This window comes from Sceloporus occidentalis, unplaced genomic scaffold (assembly GCF_023333645.1).
Source record: "Sceloporus occidentalis isolate IW3139 unplaced genomic scaffold, rSceOcc1.0.p SCAF_2, whole genome shotgun sequence".
NCBI lineage: Eukaryota > Metazoa > Chordata > Lepidosauria > Squamata > Phrynosomatidae > Sceloporus > Sceloporus occidentalis.
The window spans coordinates 68400511-68419709 of record NW_028316982.1 but is presented as its reverse complement, the minus strand read 5'-3'; the positions used below and the strand labels follow the sequence as shown (position 1 = coordinate 68419709).

General features: G+C 37.9%; 1 protein-coding gene across 3 annotated transcripts in view; it reads right to left on the bottom strand.

The window, feature by feature from the left end:
• The window catches only part of SHOC2 (SHOC2 leucine rich repeat scaffold protein), a 73349-nt gene that overhangs the window by 12229 nt on the left and 41921 nt on the right, over positions 1–19199 (bottom strand). For all 3 annotated transcript variants that reach the window (XM_089509883.1, XM_089509885.1, XM_089509884.1), the window contains exons 3-5: positions 13675–13812; positions 6437–6567; positions 1382–1570 (exon numbers count right to left, since the gene is read on the bottom strand). In XM_089509883.1, the coding sequence (XP_089366009.1) occupies positions 1382–1570; positions 6437–6567; positions 13675–13812 (458 nt within the window). The remainder of the gene's footprint in view (positions 1–1381; positions 1571–6436; positions 6568–13674; positions 13813–19199) is intronic.

Here is a 19199-nt window from a genome sequence, read left to right as displayed (position 1 = left end):
TACTGACTTCCTGTTAATGCCAAAGGTTCTAAAATGAATGGCCCAGAATTTTAGAACATTTTACAAATAGGAACTAGAGTGTTGCAATGGTTTGAGCATTGGACTATGACTCTGGAGACAAGGCTTCAAATCCCTGTTTGGCCATGGAAACCAACTGGGCCAATCACACACTCTCCACTCTAGAAAACCCCATGAGGGTCATCAAAAGTCAAAATGACTTGAAGGCACGATACAACGAATAAAAATTACTAAAACGTTTTACATCGTTTTAATTTGTGTTTAGATGTATAATCAATGTAATATGTATCTTAAAATGGATAAGCAGCAAACGTTTATGGCAGAGGTCGGGGACCTGTGACCTTCCACATTTGGACTACACATCTCATCATTCTTAGCCATGGACCATGTAGTCCTGCACTGATGACAACAGGAGTCAAATGATAACTGGAGTATTACAGGTTCCCCACTCCTGATTTGTGACAAGACACAGATTTTCATCAGTGAGAGTGTTGTGATACTGTGCCCATCACAAAATATTTGTAATCAAATGAAAACCATGTATTATTTGAAGCATTCATGACAAAATCCAGCCAAGGCATTTCCTCTAAAATTGGCTTGTGTCTAATATTAAGGCTAGCTTAAAGTACAACTCAGCTTTTAGAGGATAAGTTCTCCACCACTGAACTTATCATCTGTGTAACAAAGTTGACAAACTTAGCTCCTCTGTTTTAGATCATCACTAAATGAAAGGAATATTATGCTGCACCCAAGTTCACTTAAATGCCATATAAAACAATAATAAAAACGTGCTTTTGGCAATGTAATACTTAACCCAAGTATGAGTTCGCTTTTGATCTGAAGACATTTCTCACAGAGAGTGCAACCTAAGTACATTATCTTTTTGGGAAAATAGGGGAGGGTTGGATCAGGAGAATTTACTTTAAAAAGAAGAGGGAAGAGGGGGGAGTTTGGAAGAAAAGAAAGAGAAATGTGGCAGCACTTTTAAAGCAAACTGGTTTTAATTTTCACATGAGGTTTTGTGGATATAAACCCAGTTCCTCAGATGCAGTACAGAGGAGCAGGTTTATATCCATGAAAGCTCACAAAAATAAAAACCAGAATCTTAAAGTACTTCCATGTTTTCTTTTCCCCTCCCCGCCTTCCTCCTTTTAATGCTGCAAGACACTAATATGGACACTTCTTGGGAGACTTTACTTAGTTACCCATTTGTACCACAGAATATGGGACGAGGTTTTATAGCTTTGTAGTTAAGACCGCAAACTACATATTTTGACTGTACTTTCATAAAGTGTCTCTCTTTTTTTTTAACCCAAAGCAAGGCCAGATATAAATTAGCTCCTGATATGTAATAATAACTCACCTTCATGTTTAGCTTGCTCAACACTTTTGCTCTAGAAAAAATTCCAAAAGGGATTTTATTGATGCGGTTATGCTCCATATTGAGAGCATAGATCGTAGAGAATTGTGAGGGACCGCCCACTGGATATGATTGGAAACAATTCCTTGCCAGAGTTAGGCTAGTCAGATTCACAAGACTGGATAAGAGACCCTGAGGAAAAGAAAAGGAAATACATTTTCTAATTACACTTTCTAGGAAATACTCAACACCCAAACAATGAACTGGATTTTTTTTTCTTTTGCACAGAACTTGACTTCCACTAATCATCAAAAACTTCAGTAGTTTTATTTATAGATTTAAGAGTTGATTTTAGCACATTTATCTGCAACATGCAAACAAAGAGTTTAAATCAATTGCAAAACATGTATTTTGTGCATTATATTTACAAACACCACACTGATTTTTCACTGTTCCTATCTAACACACCATTACACTGTCCCATGAGCAGAGGTCTGCCGATTTACTTCAAATCTGGGGAAAGTTTCACTATTCATTTTCCAAGACAAAGCTAGCCAGGCTACAATGATCCATGAACTGTAATCCAAATACTGTATTAGAAGAGCTGTCCCTGAAAATTGTAAAGATGTTTCATTAAGGACAGAATTTGGCAACTAGAATTCTGACTTTTCACTGAAACAGAATAAATATATTCTAAATATATTCTAATTGCTCCCTGTCGCACTGGCAGTTTGCTGAGCTTGTTACTTTACTATAATCAGTTAAGCTATCTAGACATTACCTCACTACTCAGGACTATTACTATGCTTTTATTTTGCTAACAGCTTACTTTCAGCTATTCCCCAAAGTAACAGCTAAAAGTAAAATGTGAGTAAAATGAGAATATTCTTCATTAGTGAAGTAATGTCTACATAGGTACAGTAACAAACTCAGCACACTGTCTGTAGAGCAATAGAGTATATTGCTGCAACTTTCTTTCAGAGAATAAACTTATACTCTCCTTACCATTTATTTTTACACTTTCATATTATAGGAATTCATTTCACTGCTTATTTAATTTTCAGTGAAAACCAGTACTTTAAAGTAAGACCAACATTTGGTCAAGTGACCAGTTAGATTAGAAGTTGTCAAAGTGCAGATTGTGTGCGCCCAGGGCTCCTGGGGGTAAAATGATTATCATCATCATCTTATATCCCACCTTTCTCCCAATACAGGGACTCAAGGTGGCCTTCTGGGGACATGGGGGAGCATTTCCACCATGCTTTTAGGCCTCCCTTAGCCATTTTAGGCACAAGGAAGACCTGTTTAAGAACCAGAAGTAAACTAAAAGTTTCCTGTTTGGGGGGGGGGGGGAGCCTTCTCCTGAACATATAATGACCCAGGGAAGACTAAAAGCATGGCCAAAATGTTCTCCATAGCCTCTAGAGCAGTGGTTCTCAACCTGTGGGTCACAACTCTTTTGGGTGTCGAACAACCCTTTCACAGGGGTAGCCTAAGACCATAGGAAAACACGTATTTCCAATGGTCTTAGGAACCGAGATACTGCAGTTTTATGGTTGGGGGTCACAACAACATGAGGAACTGTATTAAAGGGTTGTGGCATTAGGAAGGTTGAGAACCACTGTTCTAGAGGGCACTGGGAGTCATCAGGGGACAAAAAATGGTGCTGTTTTGCCACAAGGGAGTTTAGTGGGGAGTGCAGCTCCCTAGCCTCCCACAGATACCCACCCCTGGGTTAGAGTAATAGATTAAAATCTTTCTTATTGTCTAAATCACCACCACCATTAACAAGTCAAGATATTATAATCATCCTCCTCCTCCTCCTCCTCCTCCTGCTCTTTTCCCAGAACTGGGACTCAGAGCGGCTTCACAATATTAAAAAAAATAAAATTAAAGCAAACTTAATATTTTTAATACAAGAACTCACACAAACTGGATGGCCTGCATCCTTGATATTTTGTTACCTGCTGAAAGGCATGACTTTCTAACATGTGTCAGCAAATCTAATTTCAGCATTACTGGTGACTAATTCATTCAGTCTACAATCTTGAGACTACATTGAAATTACAGACAATAGACTACAGCATCTGTTTATTCTATGTTTTAGTTGTTTATGTTTGCTCCTCTGTTCTTTGCACTTTGTAGCATCACAAAGGAGAGCTCTAGAGAACTCGAAAGCCTGCATGCTCTTATGTGGCATTTTGGGTTATCCTGATAAAAGTACTGCCCAAATATGATTTTAGATTCCTTCTCTCCCATAGGCTAATGCTGGTATCTCTGCTTTTTCTATGAATTGTGCTTGTTATAATATATGTGATTAAGTCAGAAACAGTATGAATTTCTCTTCACAAAGCATTATTTTATTTATATAACCATTTATGAAGAATTCATCCACTACAATTAAGATTTGGTGACAGCCCTACTTTAAAGACAGCAGCTTAGAACTAGATCCCATCATCTGAAAAGAAGTGCTTCTACTATCTGTAAAGATTTTTTAAAATCAATGTGAACCTCAATAAGCTTCTTTAAGAGAGAGAGAGAGAGATTTTAGTATCTAAACCATATACAGTAGCACACATCAGCAGGCTAGCAATCCGCAGATTCAACCAGCTGCCCATTATTATTCAGTGGTGGTACACCCACTGAATAATAGGATGTGTGACCATCCATGTCCCCCCCCCCCATCCACGGAGCAGGGGGGGACCTAACCCTTGCAATGGGAAGAGTCCATTGTACACCTATGCTACTCAAAGTGCTGGTGCTTTGACTGCTGGTGGTCTACAAGACATTGGCTGCTAGTGCAGAGTGTTTGTAGAAAAGAAAGTGCTGTAGCCAATGGGCACGAATATGGTACCAGTCCCCAGCACCTAAGAAAAAAAATTGCCAGTCACCCACATCAGAGCCCTGAGAAGCACTGGTGCATGCCATTTGCTGAAAGTGCTTTTAACACAATACATTGTCTGCAAACAGACTTATTTTTCATCTTAGCTCTTCTGATACATGCACACAAATATGGGCCCCAAAAAGGATTTGAAAACATCAAGACAGACTGTGTCAGACATCATCTTGGCTGTTATACATTGTGAAAAGTAGCTCTAGAGCAGGGGTAGGCACCCTTTTTGAGCCAGGGGCCAGGTTGCTGTCCCTCAGACAACTGGGGGGCCGAAGCCAAAAAATAAATAATTAAATATTTTTTTTAAAAAAAATTAAATATATAAATAAACCAGGACAAATGTAGGACAAAATTTTCAAATGGAAGACACTTTTTAAAAAAAATAGAGGACATGCGAAAAAAATTTGCTGATTTTTTAAAAAATGTTAATATAAATGCATGTTTCTGAAGCTTCTATAGACAATTGCCCCCCAAAGGCCCCGGCGGCAATCGGCGGCAGGACCGGGCTGGGGCCGGTCCCAAGGCCTCGCCGGGCCGCATCCGGCCCGCGGGCCGCAGGTTGCCTACCCCTGCTCTAGAGTTTCTGAAAGCATGGGCTTTTTTTCCTCCTTGCTGACAAGCTACAAAATATACATTTTGTATACAGAAATTAAAAAAGACATTTCTTTCTTTGGTTCACTATGTCCAATCACAGTCGCTTAGAAGGGAATCTTTTAGTCTTTGCACTTTGATTACTATAGAGGCTTTCATGTCAAAGACTGCAATGAAGCTATTGCACCATCGTGTTTTTAAAGGATCTTACATCGAGGAGACTATCATAATACATTAGCCACACCAGTATTACATATCTTAGCCATTTTCAAACACACTAAGTATCTTTTAAAGAATCTAAAAGAGGCACTATTCATGAATAATGCTCATGAATACTGCTGGACAGATGCCTCTCCCAAACTATTAAGACCTAAAGTTCCCTAGGCAATGCATCACCATGAGCTTGCTATGTTTTGCAATTCTGCAGTTTTCTTTACAACTGTCTTTCTTCTGCCGCCAGAGAGACTTGCTTTAATGGATTGCACCACTATACTAACATGTATAGTAAGTGGTTCTTTCCAGCAACAATTACAACTTATACACAGCACTTGTGAATAAAGCATTTTTATTTTTTAAAGAGTTTTGAATTTGCAGGCAGCTTATCTTACAACAAAGGGATCTGTTTTCCAGTCAGTCCTTTGTATGTGTAATTATACTTCAGTAACTTTCGTAATGTACTTGGGAGGAGTGACTCAGCTTTGTTCTTAAAAGCTACCAGACAACTTTCTACCATTAGCAATTTCTTCAAGCAATATTAATTCATTCTCAATCAGTAGCAACACTAATCATTTACATCCAGTTTTGCAGATTTCAGCACTCTCTCATTTCCAGATCATTTTTCTTCATTAAAACTGAAGCTAATTTCAGTGCATTAGATCAATATATTACATTAAGCTGCAATCATTTGCATGTAATACTTTGGCTGCACAACAGGTTATGCATTGAAAGCAGTCTTGAAAACACAACACACAAAGAATTCTGATCTTCTTTGGGGAAGCAGGGCATATCTAGTAGTTCTGAATCTAGCAATTCTGTATCATCTCACAATCTGCAGACAAACTACTTCAATAATGAAAAATACAGTATCAGCCAAAAAATCTTGAATATGTATTTTCACATACTGTGGGCTAACTGAAATAAGTTTCTAGACTTATGTCTCTAAATTAATTCTGTCTGTTAAACCCTGCAGTCATCTGTCAAAGGGCCAATCTTTTAACAAATGCTATTGATAAACAAATCATCATTCAAATAAAAAACAGAAATAACTGTTGATAATAGTCATAGAACTCTTAATCTTAAAACCAGTCAATTAGCAATCGATATTATGTTTAAAGATATCAAAAGTCTCTCTCTTTCTCTCATACACACACACACACACACACACACACACTTGTCCCAACTCTTGAAACTCAGTCCTTAAAGGCATGGGTTAAACATCTGTAAAATTCACATCTTTCTTCACTACTCCTTTCTTCCTGTGAAGCAAAGATTTATTTTTCAATGTCTTTCTCACTGAAATGTTTTTGTTTTCTTTGGTTCTTCAGGAACTCTTTTCAAACTGTAAGGTTCCTTACCTCTGGTAAAGTAGAAATAATGTTGTTCTCCAAATTTAGTTCATCAAGTTTACTGCACTGTGCTAGTGACCTGGGTATAGCTGAGAGCCGATTATATCTCAAACCAAGACTTTTCAGACTGGATAGATTTCCTTTAAAAAAATATTGAAAGAGACTCACATTAGAAATTAGAATAAATGGACTTTATCATATTTAGAAACTTTCAGCATTTATATTAAGAATGGAATAATACATTTGAATATTTTTCAGAAAGGAAACACACTTTCCACAAGGCTATCTATGAAAGCACCAACATATTTTGAAAGGATTTAACAGTGGAAATCATCAAAACATTGATAAATTCATCACTGTTTCATTTTGATGTGATTATTTTCTGCCATTAATTTTGTTTTAATCTCTAACCTCCTAGCTGTTCTCTAAAAGCATACATATGTATTTCTTTTTAAATATTAGTTTCCACTATGCACTACAGTACATTAGGCCATTCTTTACATGTTTTAGATTTAGGAAAAGGATTTGTACAAAAGCAGGGAGGGGGAAATATTAACAGCTTTCAAAAGTGGTAAAATAACAGAGGATATACTATCCTCCAAAATGAGCTGAATGCCAGGAACTACTTAACGGAAAACCTACGTACAGACTACATACAAACCTTAAAAACAATACCACATATCACATAGCACTAAAAGCTCTAGTCAGTTTGAATATGTCTAATGGCACAAAAATGTTTTGACCTGCAGATAGAAGGAGAGCAAGGACAGGGCTATCCTGGCCTCTTTGGGGAAAGAGTTCCAAAGTCTGGGAGCAGCCATCAAGATGACCTCCCCCTTGTTTCCACTAAATGAACCTGAGAAGGTGACGGGACAGAAAAAGGGCCTCTCCAGATGATCTTAGAGCTCTAATGGGCATATAAAGGGTGATACAGTCCTTCAAATACAACTCTATTTGATTGTAATTGGACATCAGTAAAAACAAGTGTATGTTTCTTGCACTGTAACATTCAGCAAAGGATCAACCTTGTGAAGTAAAAATGTTTTTCTTAATACTACTTTCTTTCTGTTGATTATGAACTGGCTACTGAATGGCTAAATACTGTTCAATTTAACAACATCCTGCGAGATGTAAAATTATACTTTGGCTAAAAATCACTGCTGTTGCTAAAACAAAAAAGACCTAAACAGGACATAAAATAACACAGGTCAAGATTCACAGGTGAAAAGTAAACCATCTCTCAATAAACAATCCATAAGGCAAATATTTCAGACCTCTCCAACACCATTCTTAATGAATTAATTGAAAGTTTTATTTATTTTCAAATTAGCATACAAAGAATCAACATTAATTTAACTACAAAGAAGTCATTAAAATTATGTTGCTACCCTGCTAATTAAAAAAACAAACAGAACTTCCCATTTCAAAACTATCTTGAGCTACTATGTTTCAGTCTGCCAACCTGAAGAAATATGCTTCCAGTCTTCATAACTTGCTTTGACATGCATTCTCTTCTAAGTAGTTCAGCACTCTATTATCAAGCACAGTAATTTATAACCAATAAAAAAGAGGTTTGCACAGAAACCATACATGCAAATCTTCACATCACTGTCTGTCTCTGCACCATATTTATGCACCATGTCATCCTTCCCTGTCCTGGGAATATATGAGATTCTCACTCTTAAAAGAAACTAATTATGTTCCAAGAAAGTTTGTATCATAACTACATGAAGAAGAAAGGATATATATGGTAAGCGGACATTTATTTGAGGAGTAGACTTAGATGACAAAAGCAGCTGAAACACCCAAACCTCAACAGCTGTGCATATGCATTTGGGTATACTACACTTTACACAAAGCAAGACAAACTTTGTTCCTATCAATTAACACAATCATTCTCAAATAAGCAGCTGAATCAGCACTGAATATATAACATGTCTGTTGTTGTCATGTGCCTTCAAGTTGTTTCTGACTTGTGCCAACCCTAATGGGTTTTCTTGACAAAGTTTATTCAGAGGAGGTTTGCCATTGCCTTCCTCAGTGGTTGAGAGTGTGTGATTTGCCCAGTGACAGCCAGTGGGCTTCCATGGCCAAGGGGGGATTCGCACCCTGGTCTCCAGTCATAGTCCAACGTTCAAACTGCTGTATCACACTGGCTCTCTGTAGACATATGTATACATATACAGATAAATGATATAAATTAACTACATATATGCAAGAAATGGAAGGGAAACATGGGAAGACCACTTTACTCTTTTACTGATCCCACTGAGGAAGCAGAAAGGGCAACCTGAGACTCTATTATTGGTTGTTATTACTCATATAATTTGGGGTATATCTGAGTTAAGCATTCAAATCTGTTGATCTGAAAAGCTAACAGACTATCTCACATCAATTTTGAATGTTTTTGTCTACTCAAAGCCACATTTTGACTACCAATGTCTAACGGTAACTAAAGTAGCATCTAGAACTTCACTGCTTGTTAGCAAATTTTGTGTTTAAGTTCCCAAGACATTTCTGTGTATATAAAACAGGATCTTCCCCACAAATTCAACAGCAATTTTGCAACAAGAATGCCCAATAACTTCTCTTTATGAATGCCCAATAATAAATGACCCATCAATTCTAGTTCCTCCCTCTATTTTGTTACCACAACAGGGAGCCAAGCTAGTGACATCCTTGAGTACAAATGTATCTAGGTATGAATATAAATGTAAATATAAATGTCTGGTGCTGGTGCTGAGCTAAGGACCTGTGTCTGCACTGAAGATTTTCTAGATATTATTCATGAAATGATTGATTAAAGAAACAATTCTTTAACAGCTTTTTGTGTATGCCCAAGTACAACTGTGTTATCCTATATTTTACAAGCTAGGCAAACAAACAAAAAAGCAGCAAATCTTGAAACTGCCATCATAGGGCAGAACAAGGAGAACAGGCTAAGCTGCTCCTGAAGACAGAGAACCACTTCATACAAACTAAAGAATTACGCTTAGGCATCTAGCACAGCATGAGTAATCCAGAAATAGACTAGGTACCAAGGTTACAGTGATGCTCATAACCTTTGTCCAAGACAAGGCTTTGCTCAGAGCAGTTTATGAGATCCATCTATTGTACTTGCGTGGGTTTGTTTTAAAATTACTGGACTTTACTCACACAGTTTCTTTTTTATTACAAGCAACTCAGAGAAGGAAAAGCTAGTAAACCTCCTCTCCTTTTTAGAGCAAGCAAGTGAACTAATAATGAAGACTATGGTCCTGTGCCCAGTGAATTACTGTGCACAAACACCCACAGATGTTAATAGGATTTGAAAAACATATAAGCAATACAAGGATAGACAAGTTCAGTCTTCATTCCATTCAATACATGAGTATAATCTCATGAGTATGATAAAAAAAAATAGCAAGTTATGGGGTGCTACCTGACCTACAAAAACAACACTGACACTAGAAGCATTTAGTGAATACCTATGAGAATAGTAATAGCTTAGAAAGCAAGGAATGAATGCAAAAATGGACATAAAATGGATGACTAAGAAAAGATAATGAGGACAATGTGCAAATATTAAAGGTATTAAAGGAAACTATAGCTCACCTCTTTCATGTTCCACTTTCAAAAAAGATTTTAGGTATTAAAAATATCAGAAAAATATTATATTTATAAGTATTAGCAGCAGTCTGCCAAAACAAGACAATGAAAAGTGGTTGAAAAATGTTCATGATAATGAGTGCACAACTGAGTAAAATACACAAGAATTCTAAGTGCAATGCTTTTTGAGGACTGCAGCCCCCAAATTTACACTTTCCAATACTAAACACAACATGAACTGTATTCTAAAGATAAAGCCACAACTTACTTAGAATTACAGAATCATAGAATTGGAAGAGACCTGAAGGGCCATCTTAAAAGCTAAATGAAGAACTAAACTATAACTAGCATTTCTGAACTACATTCAATACAGATGTACCTCAGTTAATAATGCCTCTGACAAAGGAGCTCTTTTTTACAAAGTCTTTTTGTGCCTTCCCAGACGTCTTTTCTTCCCCATCCTCTATCTAGCTGGAAGATGTCTTTTTAGCAGCATTAACATGTGGAGGGTGGTGTATGAGTTATAGGGAAACACAGACTTCCAGTGTTGGGTTGCAGCTGCATATCTGAACAAAACAATAAAGCTGGAACTGGGAAAGAATGGGATGCCGCTCTAAGTGATCATACTGTAACTGTTTGTACCTGCCTACAACAGGCAGGCTCAACAGCTGCTGCTTCTAGAATCACTTACTAAGCCTGCATGAACAACAAAATAGAGGGAAAACAGGGAAGCAGATAGGTCTGCCTCACTAAACTACCTTCAACGTGTTAAAAATAAACACAGACCTATATCGCTGATCACCAACATGAACATAATTGAGGGGGGGGGGGGGGGCTGGTGAAAGAAAAAATTATCCCTTGATGCATCTTGGAAGAAGCCTTCAGGTAGTCTGTAGAAGGTTCAACATGTTTTCAACATGTTTTGTTTACTTATACAAGGCTCATCTAAGCTGGTTGCTTCATTTCACATGAAATGAAAGATTTGCTAAAATATGTTGAAGTGCGTTTTTTCCCTTTTGGGGTGGTAGTTGTGTTGCGATTTTTTTGTGGTGTTGAGACATTTCTACCTCTGGTACCAAATTTCCCACTGAATACATAGTAACACATTAGATGTATTCCTGGGCATTATGTATTCAATTGAAAAATTGGTACCAAAGGCAGAAATGTCCCAACACCACACACACACACACACACACACACACACACACACACACACACAAAAACCAACACAACTACCACCCAAAATAAAAAAAAGCACTTCAACTGAGGTATATCTGTATACAGAACAGATTCAACATTATCCAGTACTGAGCAATAGTAACATACACTGGCTGAGATGGCTTGAAAAAAGAAACAGAATTCAAAGTTGTCATCAACCACAACAGCTCCTTCATGTGCAGAGCAGCCTTGACTCTAGCAAGCAAATGGTGTCCTGTAGGGAATGAATATTATGTTTATGTCCAGTATATGCATTTCAAGGGTTATCTGTGTAACCACTGTTGGAAACAATATCCTGGACAAGATGAATGTTAGTCTGAGCAAATAAAGCAACTCTTGTTTATCAAAATTATCATCATTATCCCCAAGATTTCTACCAACTGTGTATGAAATAAATAAAATATTGAACTCTGAATCACTCCTCACTTTTCCCTCAAGAATTCTTACACAACATGTCACTAGAAAGACAAATGAAACTGAAAACCTATAACTTAGTATGGATGCTTTTAAAGTCAGCTATTGATCTCCTGATTTAGAAATATGCAAAGTGCATCCTGTAAGATATCTGGAATATGATAAGATATACTGTTAACTGGTTCTATTTTATCATACTACTGAGAACTGATATTCTCAGCTGATCCTATGTCAGGATTAGATAACTGGTTCAGATGCAGTCACGCAAAATACTCTCAGCACTGTTGCAAAGAGGTAGAACCTTGAAGGATGACATAAATGGCAAAACAACATATGCGATATGATTTCTAAAATAAATTAAGTAACAATAGTTCATTTGGGTTAAAACATCACAACATTCTTGTGCAAGTTTCAACAAGCAAACAGGTACGTTTTTTCATCTTTTATAAACATTTCTTTTTTATATACTATCTTCATTTCATCATGTCTTCTTTATACATCCCGCCTGCTCCATACGTGGGCTTGCCATATGCAGACTTAGGCTTCTGCGCACGGCAAACCCGGAGACTTAAAATCGCACATGTGCCCATAGTGTGCAGCCATAGAAATCAACAGGATGTGAGGTCACGTGGTTTTTTGCCATATGTGGGGGGAGGGGTCCAGAAGAGATTCCCCCATGTATACAAAAGGCCCACTGTAATTAACAATGTAATTGGTTCTGCACATACATAACACATCTTCTACAGATTTTAATAACTATGGTTATACACGTTACTTATATCTGACATATCTTCAATGGCCCAGTGTACAAATGCATTACATCCCAAAACTAACAAAACCCTTTCTGTGTGATCTCTGGCTTCTACAATTGCTGTTTTCCCACTAATAACAGCAGCAGGGAAACATCTATCTTAGAAAAAATCATTGGGCATGAGGGAGATGCCTTCACTTCCATCACACCCTGTGTATTCAGATGCTGGCAGGGAGAGAATAAGTACAGAAAAGAGTGTGAGTTCTGAAAGCCCATGCAGCCTTTGCTGCAAGATTGTGCACTTCTGGTTTTCACAAAAACAGTACGACAGTATCCAATGACTCTGAATGCTTTGAATTTTATTAGCCCGAGACAACTTAGCTAGATTAATAAAGTGGGCTCTGTTTATTTAGTTAGAAAAATGTTACTCTCCCTTTCTACTTTTAAATCAAACTTTAGATAATATTCTTTTAAAAAAAGAAAATTGATGTGAGGTATGCTCATACAGATGGATAGCATAATTTGAAAAAACTGATTTTTTCCAACCCTGTTAAGCACACAAAAATCACACATCAACAAGGAAAAAAGTAAGCAGGTCATGCACATACTTTCAAGTAATATAAACTATGTAAATGGTAATGAATAGCAAGCAAACACTTTTCAGTCTCTGGAACCTAATCTAGTGAAGAGATTCCATATAGGTGAACTCCCTTCCAAGGAGATCAGATTGACTCCCTCCTTGTTGGCCTTCTGCCGGCAAGCTAATACCTACCTGTTCAGATAAGCTTTTAAAATGTTTGTAAATGACAAGCTTGAGGTGTTGTTTCATTTTAAAGTGTTTTGAATAATTTAATTCCTTTTCAATGTACTTCTTTTCTATGTTTTTAATTGTTCTTTTAATATTGTTGAGCTGCTCTGAGTTCTGGGAAAAGAGCATGATACAAATGGATAAATAAATAATAGGTGAAAGTATGAAACCATGTGATTTCAGCCATTTACATACATGTAAACAATGAGAAACATTGTTAGCCTTGTCTGTCAGAGAGCTCTGTAGCCACAACAAACTACAAATCCCAAAATTCCATATCACTAAGCCATGGTAGTTAAAGTGTTGTCAAACTGCATTATTTCTACAGTGCAGATTCAGCCCAACTGAACTATTTTAAAACTCAGTCTGATGTGTACATTGTAACTGGTGAAGAACATGGGCACCTCATGCAAATTTGACATTAGCCCAGGAAATGAAAATAGTTGTTTTAACCACTTTGTTACCTACCTATACTGTCTGGAAGATCCAAGAGTTCATTGTGCTGTAGATCAAGTTTGGTTATCTGTGTGCAGTTTCCAATCTCCTTTGGAAGATGTTCAAGCTGATTGTGTGCTACATCCAGCGTTATGAGGTTACACAACTCACCTGAAAGTACACCAAAATACATAGCATCATTCACTCTGTCAGTAAAGACTGGTCTAAAAATTCATGTTCACAGCATGCTTGACCTTCATGGTCAGCTAATATTACAAATCTAACATTCCAATGCTAAATCTGGATTTACTCTGCTCAGTGAGACTGCTAGTTGGTCCTAAAGAAAGATGTTTATATAAGAGAGTATTTGTGCCATGTTCCATTTTCATTTCTCCTTATCAGACTTTCCTACCCTATTCAAACCACAAGTACTAACTGACAAATTACAAACACTATTGTGATAATAGTAATAAATGATAAAAAGAATAATAACTACATGGTGTCTGAATTCACCCCATAGAATTTGCACATTTCATTTCTTACTTTTACTTTCAATTATACTGGTTTCTGTTCTACCTATAACTTTGTATGCAAAAGAATTTTAAAACTATCTGATCCAGAAGATATTTTATTACTTAGAACTGTGTCATCAATATATGTCACATGGCTGTGCTTTTACTATTGGTTATATATTAATAATATTTAAATTCAAAACAGATTCAGAGATTAAATTTTAGGTCTATGCACATAAAAAGAGTTTAAGTAGAAATGGTTAAGTCTTCTATCTTTGGTCAAGGTGAAAATTAAATAAAATTCATTTATACATTTCTCCTAATTACAACTTATAGACAAAAATGATGATCACTGCAAGAGTGTTCAAGTGACACAAAAAACAGGCATCTCTTTTGTTATATAAAACACTTTAGGAAAGACCACTTTTAATGCTAAACATCCAAGCACACATAAAATCTCTGAAATCAGAGGTTAAAATTAATATTTCCATTATATTAAGGAAGAAAATGTGAAATAATAAAAAGAAAAAAGTCAGATCTCCGTACAATTTATATTTCAGGCTTCAATGGTTGATCAAGTATTCCCAGAATGATGCAGAAAAGCATTTTAAACCCTGAACAATAAAACAGCAGCAAAGGATAAAACTTATCAGCAAAATCTCATAGAAATGTAAACGGATTTTAAAAGTTAGCAATATGTAAAAACCCTGGGGATATAAAAAGGTCTTCATTGGCTATCAAACCTACAACACAATAGGTGCCAGGTAAGTCTCCACCAGAATCTTCCAGAGGTGAGCATTTCAGTTGAAAGGACCACCACTGAGAAGGCTCATTCCCTGAGTGCCACCTGCTCTCTTCTCAATACTGTGAACACCTGGAGACGAGCTTCATATGTAGATTTCATTGGCCGGGCAGAGTAGGGTTGCCATATCCCGCCGGGGGGCGGGACAATCCTGGTTTGGGCGGTGCCATCCCGGTCCCGGTCTGGTTTGGCGCCCAAACTGGGACGGCCCCGCCCACCGCGGCCACCTGAGCCCCCGCGGCAGCTCCAAGGCCTTGCTGAGGCCTGGGAAGGCTCTCCGCGGTTGGAGCTCCAGCCGCGGAGACGCTCCCTCCCGGGCCCCAGCGTGGCCTGGGAGCCGGCCAAGGCTTCCTCCCAAGCCGGGAGGAGGACGAGGCTGCTTGGCACCGTGGCAATCGCCGCGATTCCAAGCCGCCCCGCGCCCCTTCCTGGCCTGGGAGCAGGCCTAGGCTTCCTCCCAAGCCGGGAGCAGGAGGAGGAGGACAAGTTTTAAAAATGTAGGACCTTTTATTAAATTTCCTAGGCAGGAAATTTTTTTTAAAAAGTCCTACATTTTCAAACCTTGTCCTACATTTGTCCCGGTTTGGAGGTCCTCAATTATGGCAACCCTAGGGCAGAGTGGTATAGGATAAAATGGCCCTATTTTTAAAGACACAGAGAAAAAGGGCCAAAGCAGATGCCTCAGAATGAGTGGCCTCTGGCCGCTCCGGCCTGATCAGCCCAGGATCGAGGTGACCAGATGGCCTGCTCCCAAAGCGGGCCACTGCTGCCATCCCAAACAGGCTGCTGGCAGGAGTGGATTTAATCAGCTCCTTTTGCCTGTGGCTTTAGACCTCTTTAACTGGCCTCATGGCAGTTTCTGGGGGGCATGCGTCACATAAACACCACACCCTCGAAGCAGCCGGAAGCCACTCTAATTGGCCTGTCTGTTTTGGGCCAAAGAAAACAATACTACTCACTTCTTCCAGGCTGAGCAGATTCGGTTCACTTAAATGACTAGATCTCAGCCATAAGTGTGAGAACAGATAATATGGCCTATATCCAAAATTTTAAAAGAAAATATGGTACCTTTACAAGCAGGCTACATTCCACAGAAAGAAAAAGCTTCTTCTTTACCACAGTTATGTTCTGTATCATTATAGTACTAAAAAGAGATACAGGAAGCATCCATGACTTATAATTTTCTCCTGCTACAATTTACTTGTAGAAAAATAATCATGTAGCAAACATTATACAGCCAGCCTTTCCCTACTGAATTAATTCTCTTGCCTGGCTTGGCTCTCAACCCTTCCTTAAGCAGATTGAAATTTCTAAAATCCTTTACATCGTGATAAATCCGCCACCAGATGACAGAGGGAAAGAGCAGTGTACTTTCACTAGGCTGCACAAGAAAAAGGACATTATGAGCATTAGCCATTTTTAAAATACTTTGATTAGCATTTGATTGTAAAAATATTTGCTTACCCTTGAAAAAAGAGTCCTTTCCCAATTTAACTGCAATTATTCTCACTAGTACACTAAGAAGTAGATCTGACATGACTTGAGCATCTTCTTGAGCACTATGACTGCACTAAAAGTTTAGTAGTGACACAAAGCTGTCAAATTAAGTGGCAACATGTATTTTTAACAGCAGTGGCATTTCTTTATTGGGCGATATAGGTAAGTAAAAGTAGCAACTAATTTACAGATATATTAAAGTATTTCAAATGTTAGAAGGCCTGTTTAAAAAAATCAGACAATGAAAAATATTAAAATCAATATAAAATCATCAATTTTTTTCTGGTTTTTGAAAGTACCATCACACTAAATGATCTTTCATTTCAGCTGTTGACAACTACACAAATAAAATAATCTAATGAATTTTGGGGGTTCCAGATGGGTTTAAAGTCAGTTATAATTTCTGGTGATCACTTTTCCCTGTCTCCTGCCCTTTGCACATGCTAAAAAATATGGACCTTATGTCATGCTGGAGTTTGGAGATGGCAAAAGCTGGGCGTGTCTCTCATTTCTGCTGCCTCTGCCAAAACCCAGTGGCACAGTACTCCTCTCTCTCTTCCAGTGGAAAAGGAGATACGGATTTTTGACATAACATGCTGGGTTTAGGAGACAGCAAAAGCAACACTACTGGTGCCAATAATTAGTAAAACACCAGAACCACCTTTTCCTCATTTTCCCCACCTGGAGCCTTGCATGCAATCTTGCTGCTTTCTATTTTATGTGGAGCACTGACCAGCAATCCTGTATGACATGTACAGTCCTCCTGCCATGGAGCAGGAACCTCAAAATGTGTCCCACATATTTCTGGGAAATGGCATTCGAGAACTTCAAGATCACCTGCTACCTATATATTAATATGCAAGAATGTTATCTGTATCTTCAAACAAAATTATCTACTAGACAAAAGTGATGAATAAGATAAACTTCAGATTATAAAAATGAATTCAACTCATTTTAGACACTCCCATTTGTTGTTTCATATTTCTCATAGTTGGTCTATGACTAAACATATTGCATTCTTCTATTTCACTCTATCCCACTCTTCATCTTTGCTGCTTCAATGGAACAGGGGCATTTCTTAGAATTATGGAAAACAAACTGTATCTACCTTAATAGCAGATCTCCAGAGCTTTTTTGTTTTGTTTTGTTTGGTCAGGGAACACACATATTTCAGCATTAGTTGTTACCAAGATGTTATATTTTAACTGAAGAGTCAAACAAACTAAACAGTTAGAATAGGAGACAATAAATGTCATCATGTAGCATCCTCTTGCTCTACAGTGGGTAATATTATGTCCACTACCTCAAAGACAGGAGCTAAGTTATCCATATAAAAAGGAGAGGACTTGAAAGACCTACACACAGAACAAACTGTTTTCAAAAGAATCTAGTGTGTGGCAACAAGATGCAATTGCCATCACAGCCTTTAATTTCAAGTGCACACTGCAAAGTACATTATGGTAATACATAGATCCTGATGCAACAACTGTCTTCAACTGTAACATAAAGAAATATATAAATATCACATAGTCAAGTCCTTCTTCCATACAAACTAGGATAGAGACCTCCTGGCCTAGAAGCACATCTAATACAGCCCTCTGATGTTCTGCAGTCACTCACCCACCCTCTCTGCAAAATCCTCTCTCCTTAGGAGCAAAACAGAGTGAAGATAAGACCTCTGTGGCCAGGAGCCAGCCTCAGTTCCTGCTCACCTTCCCAAGATGAGGGTGGCAAGTGAGACTGGAAACATATCCATACAGCATCTTGGGAAACAGCTGAGTCTTGGAGTCAACAAGCTCTTGAAAAGCCTCCTAAGTGTACCTACCTTCCCTGTGCAATGAAATCAAAGGACACCATAAGAGATCTCTGAGCAAAACTGTCTGAAAGCTTGAGCCAGAATTTCAAGTAGGCTGAAACTGATGTTATCCATACCCCCCATGGCCATACTTCCTGTAGTCATTATGTTCAGGGGAGGGACCAAAACAACAACAGAAAGCAATCATCATCATCATTAGCATCACCACCATCCTACTGGAAAATTAACCTACTAGAAATTCCAAAGAGCACTTTCAAAGGAGTTCAAAAAGCTACTGAAGAAATGCTAACTATTCATAACAGAGCCAGCAAGGCCAAATCAGTTATGATCAATATGATTAGGGTTGCCATAACTGTCAACCTCCAAACCAGGACAAATGTAAAAAAAACAAAAAAAGAAGGGCAAATGTAGGACAAAATTTACCCACAAATGTAGGATATTTTTAAATGGAGGACACGTGAAAAAAATTAATAATTTAAAAAAGCATTAATATAAACACATGTTTCTTAGGCATGCTCAAAATGGAGGACATTTTGGCATTATTCCTTGACAGATGGCAGAAATGTACTTCCCTTTCTAACCAAACACCACCACCCCGCAATTCCAAAACACACACAACAGCACATTTGGGCACATGGCTTTATTTAACATGGCCTCTTGCATATTTCAGAGGCTTATTCCATAACCAAACCATTTGGGTTTAACACTTAACACGGGTTAAAATAGCTATGCATATTTAACATGTCAAGGTGGTTTAACAAGAAGTGGATTTGCCCTCGGTTTCAAGTTTCTTACACCAACTGTACTTCTCAGAAGTGTGTACTTGGTCAAGGTACTTTGATAAAAACAACAAGGCAGACCTGTATATTTTTAATAATAAAAATTAATAAAAAAACAAAAAACAAAAAACAAGGCAGACCTGAAATGGCCA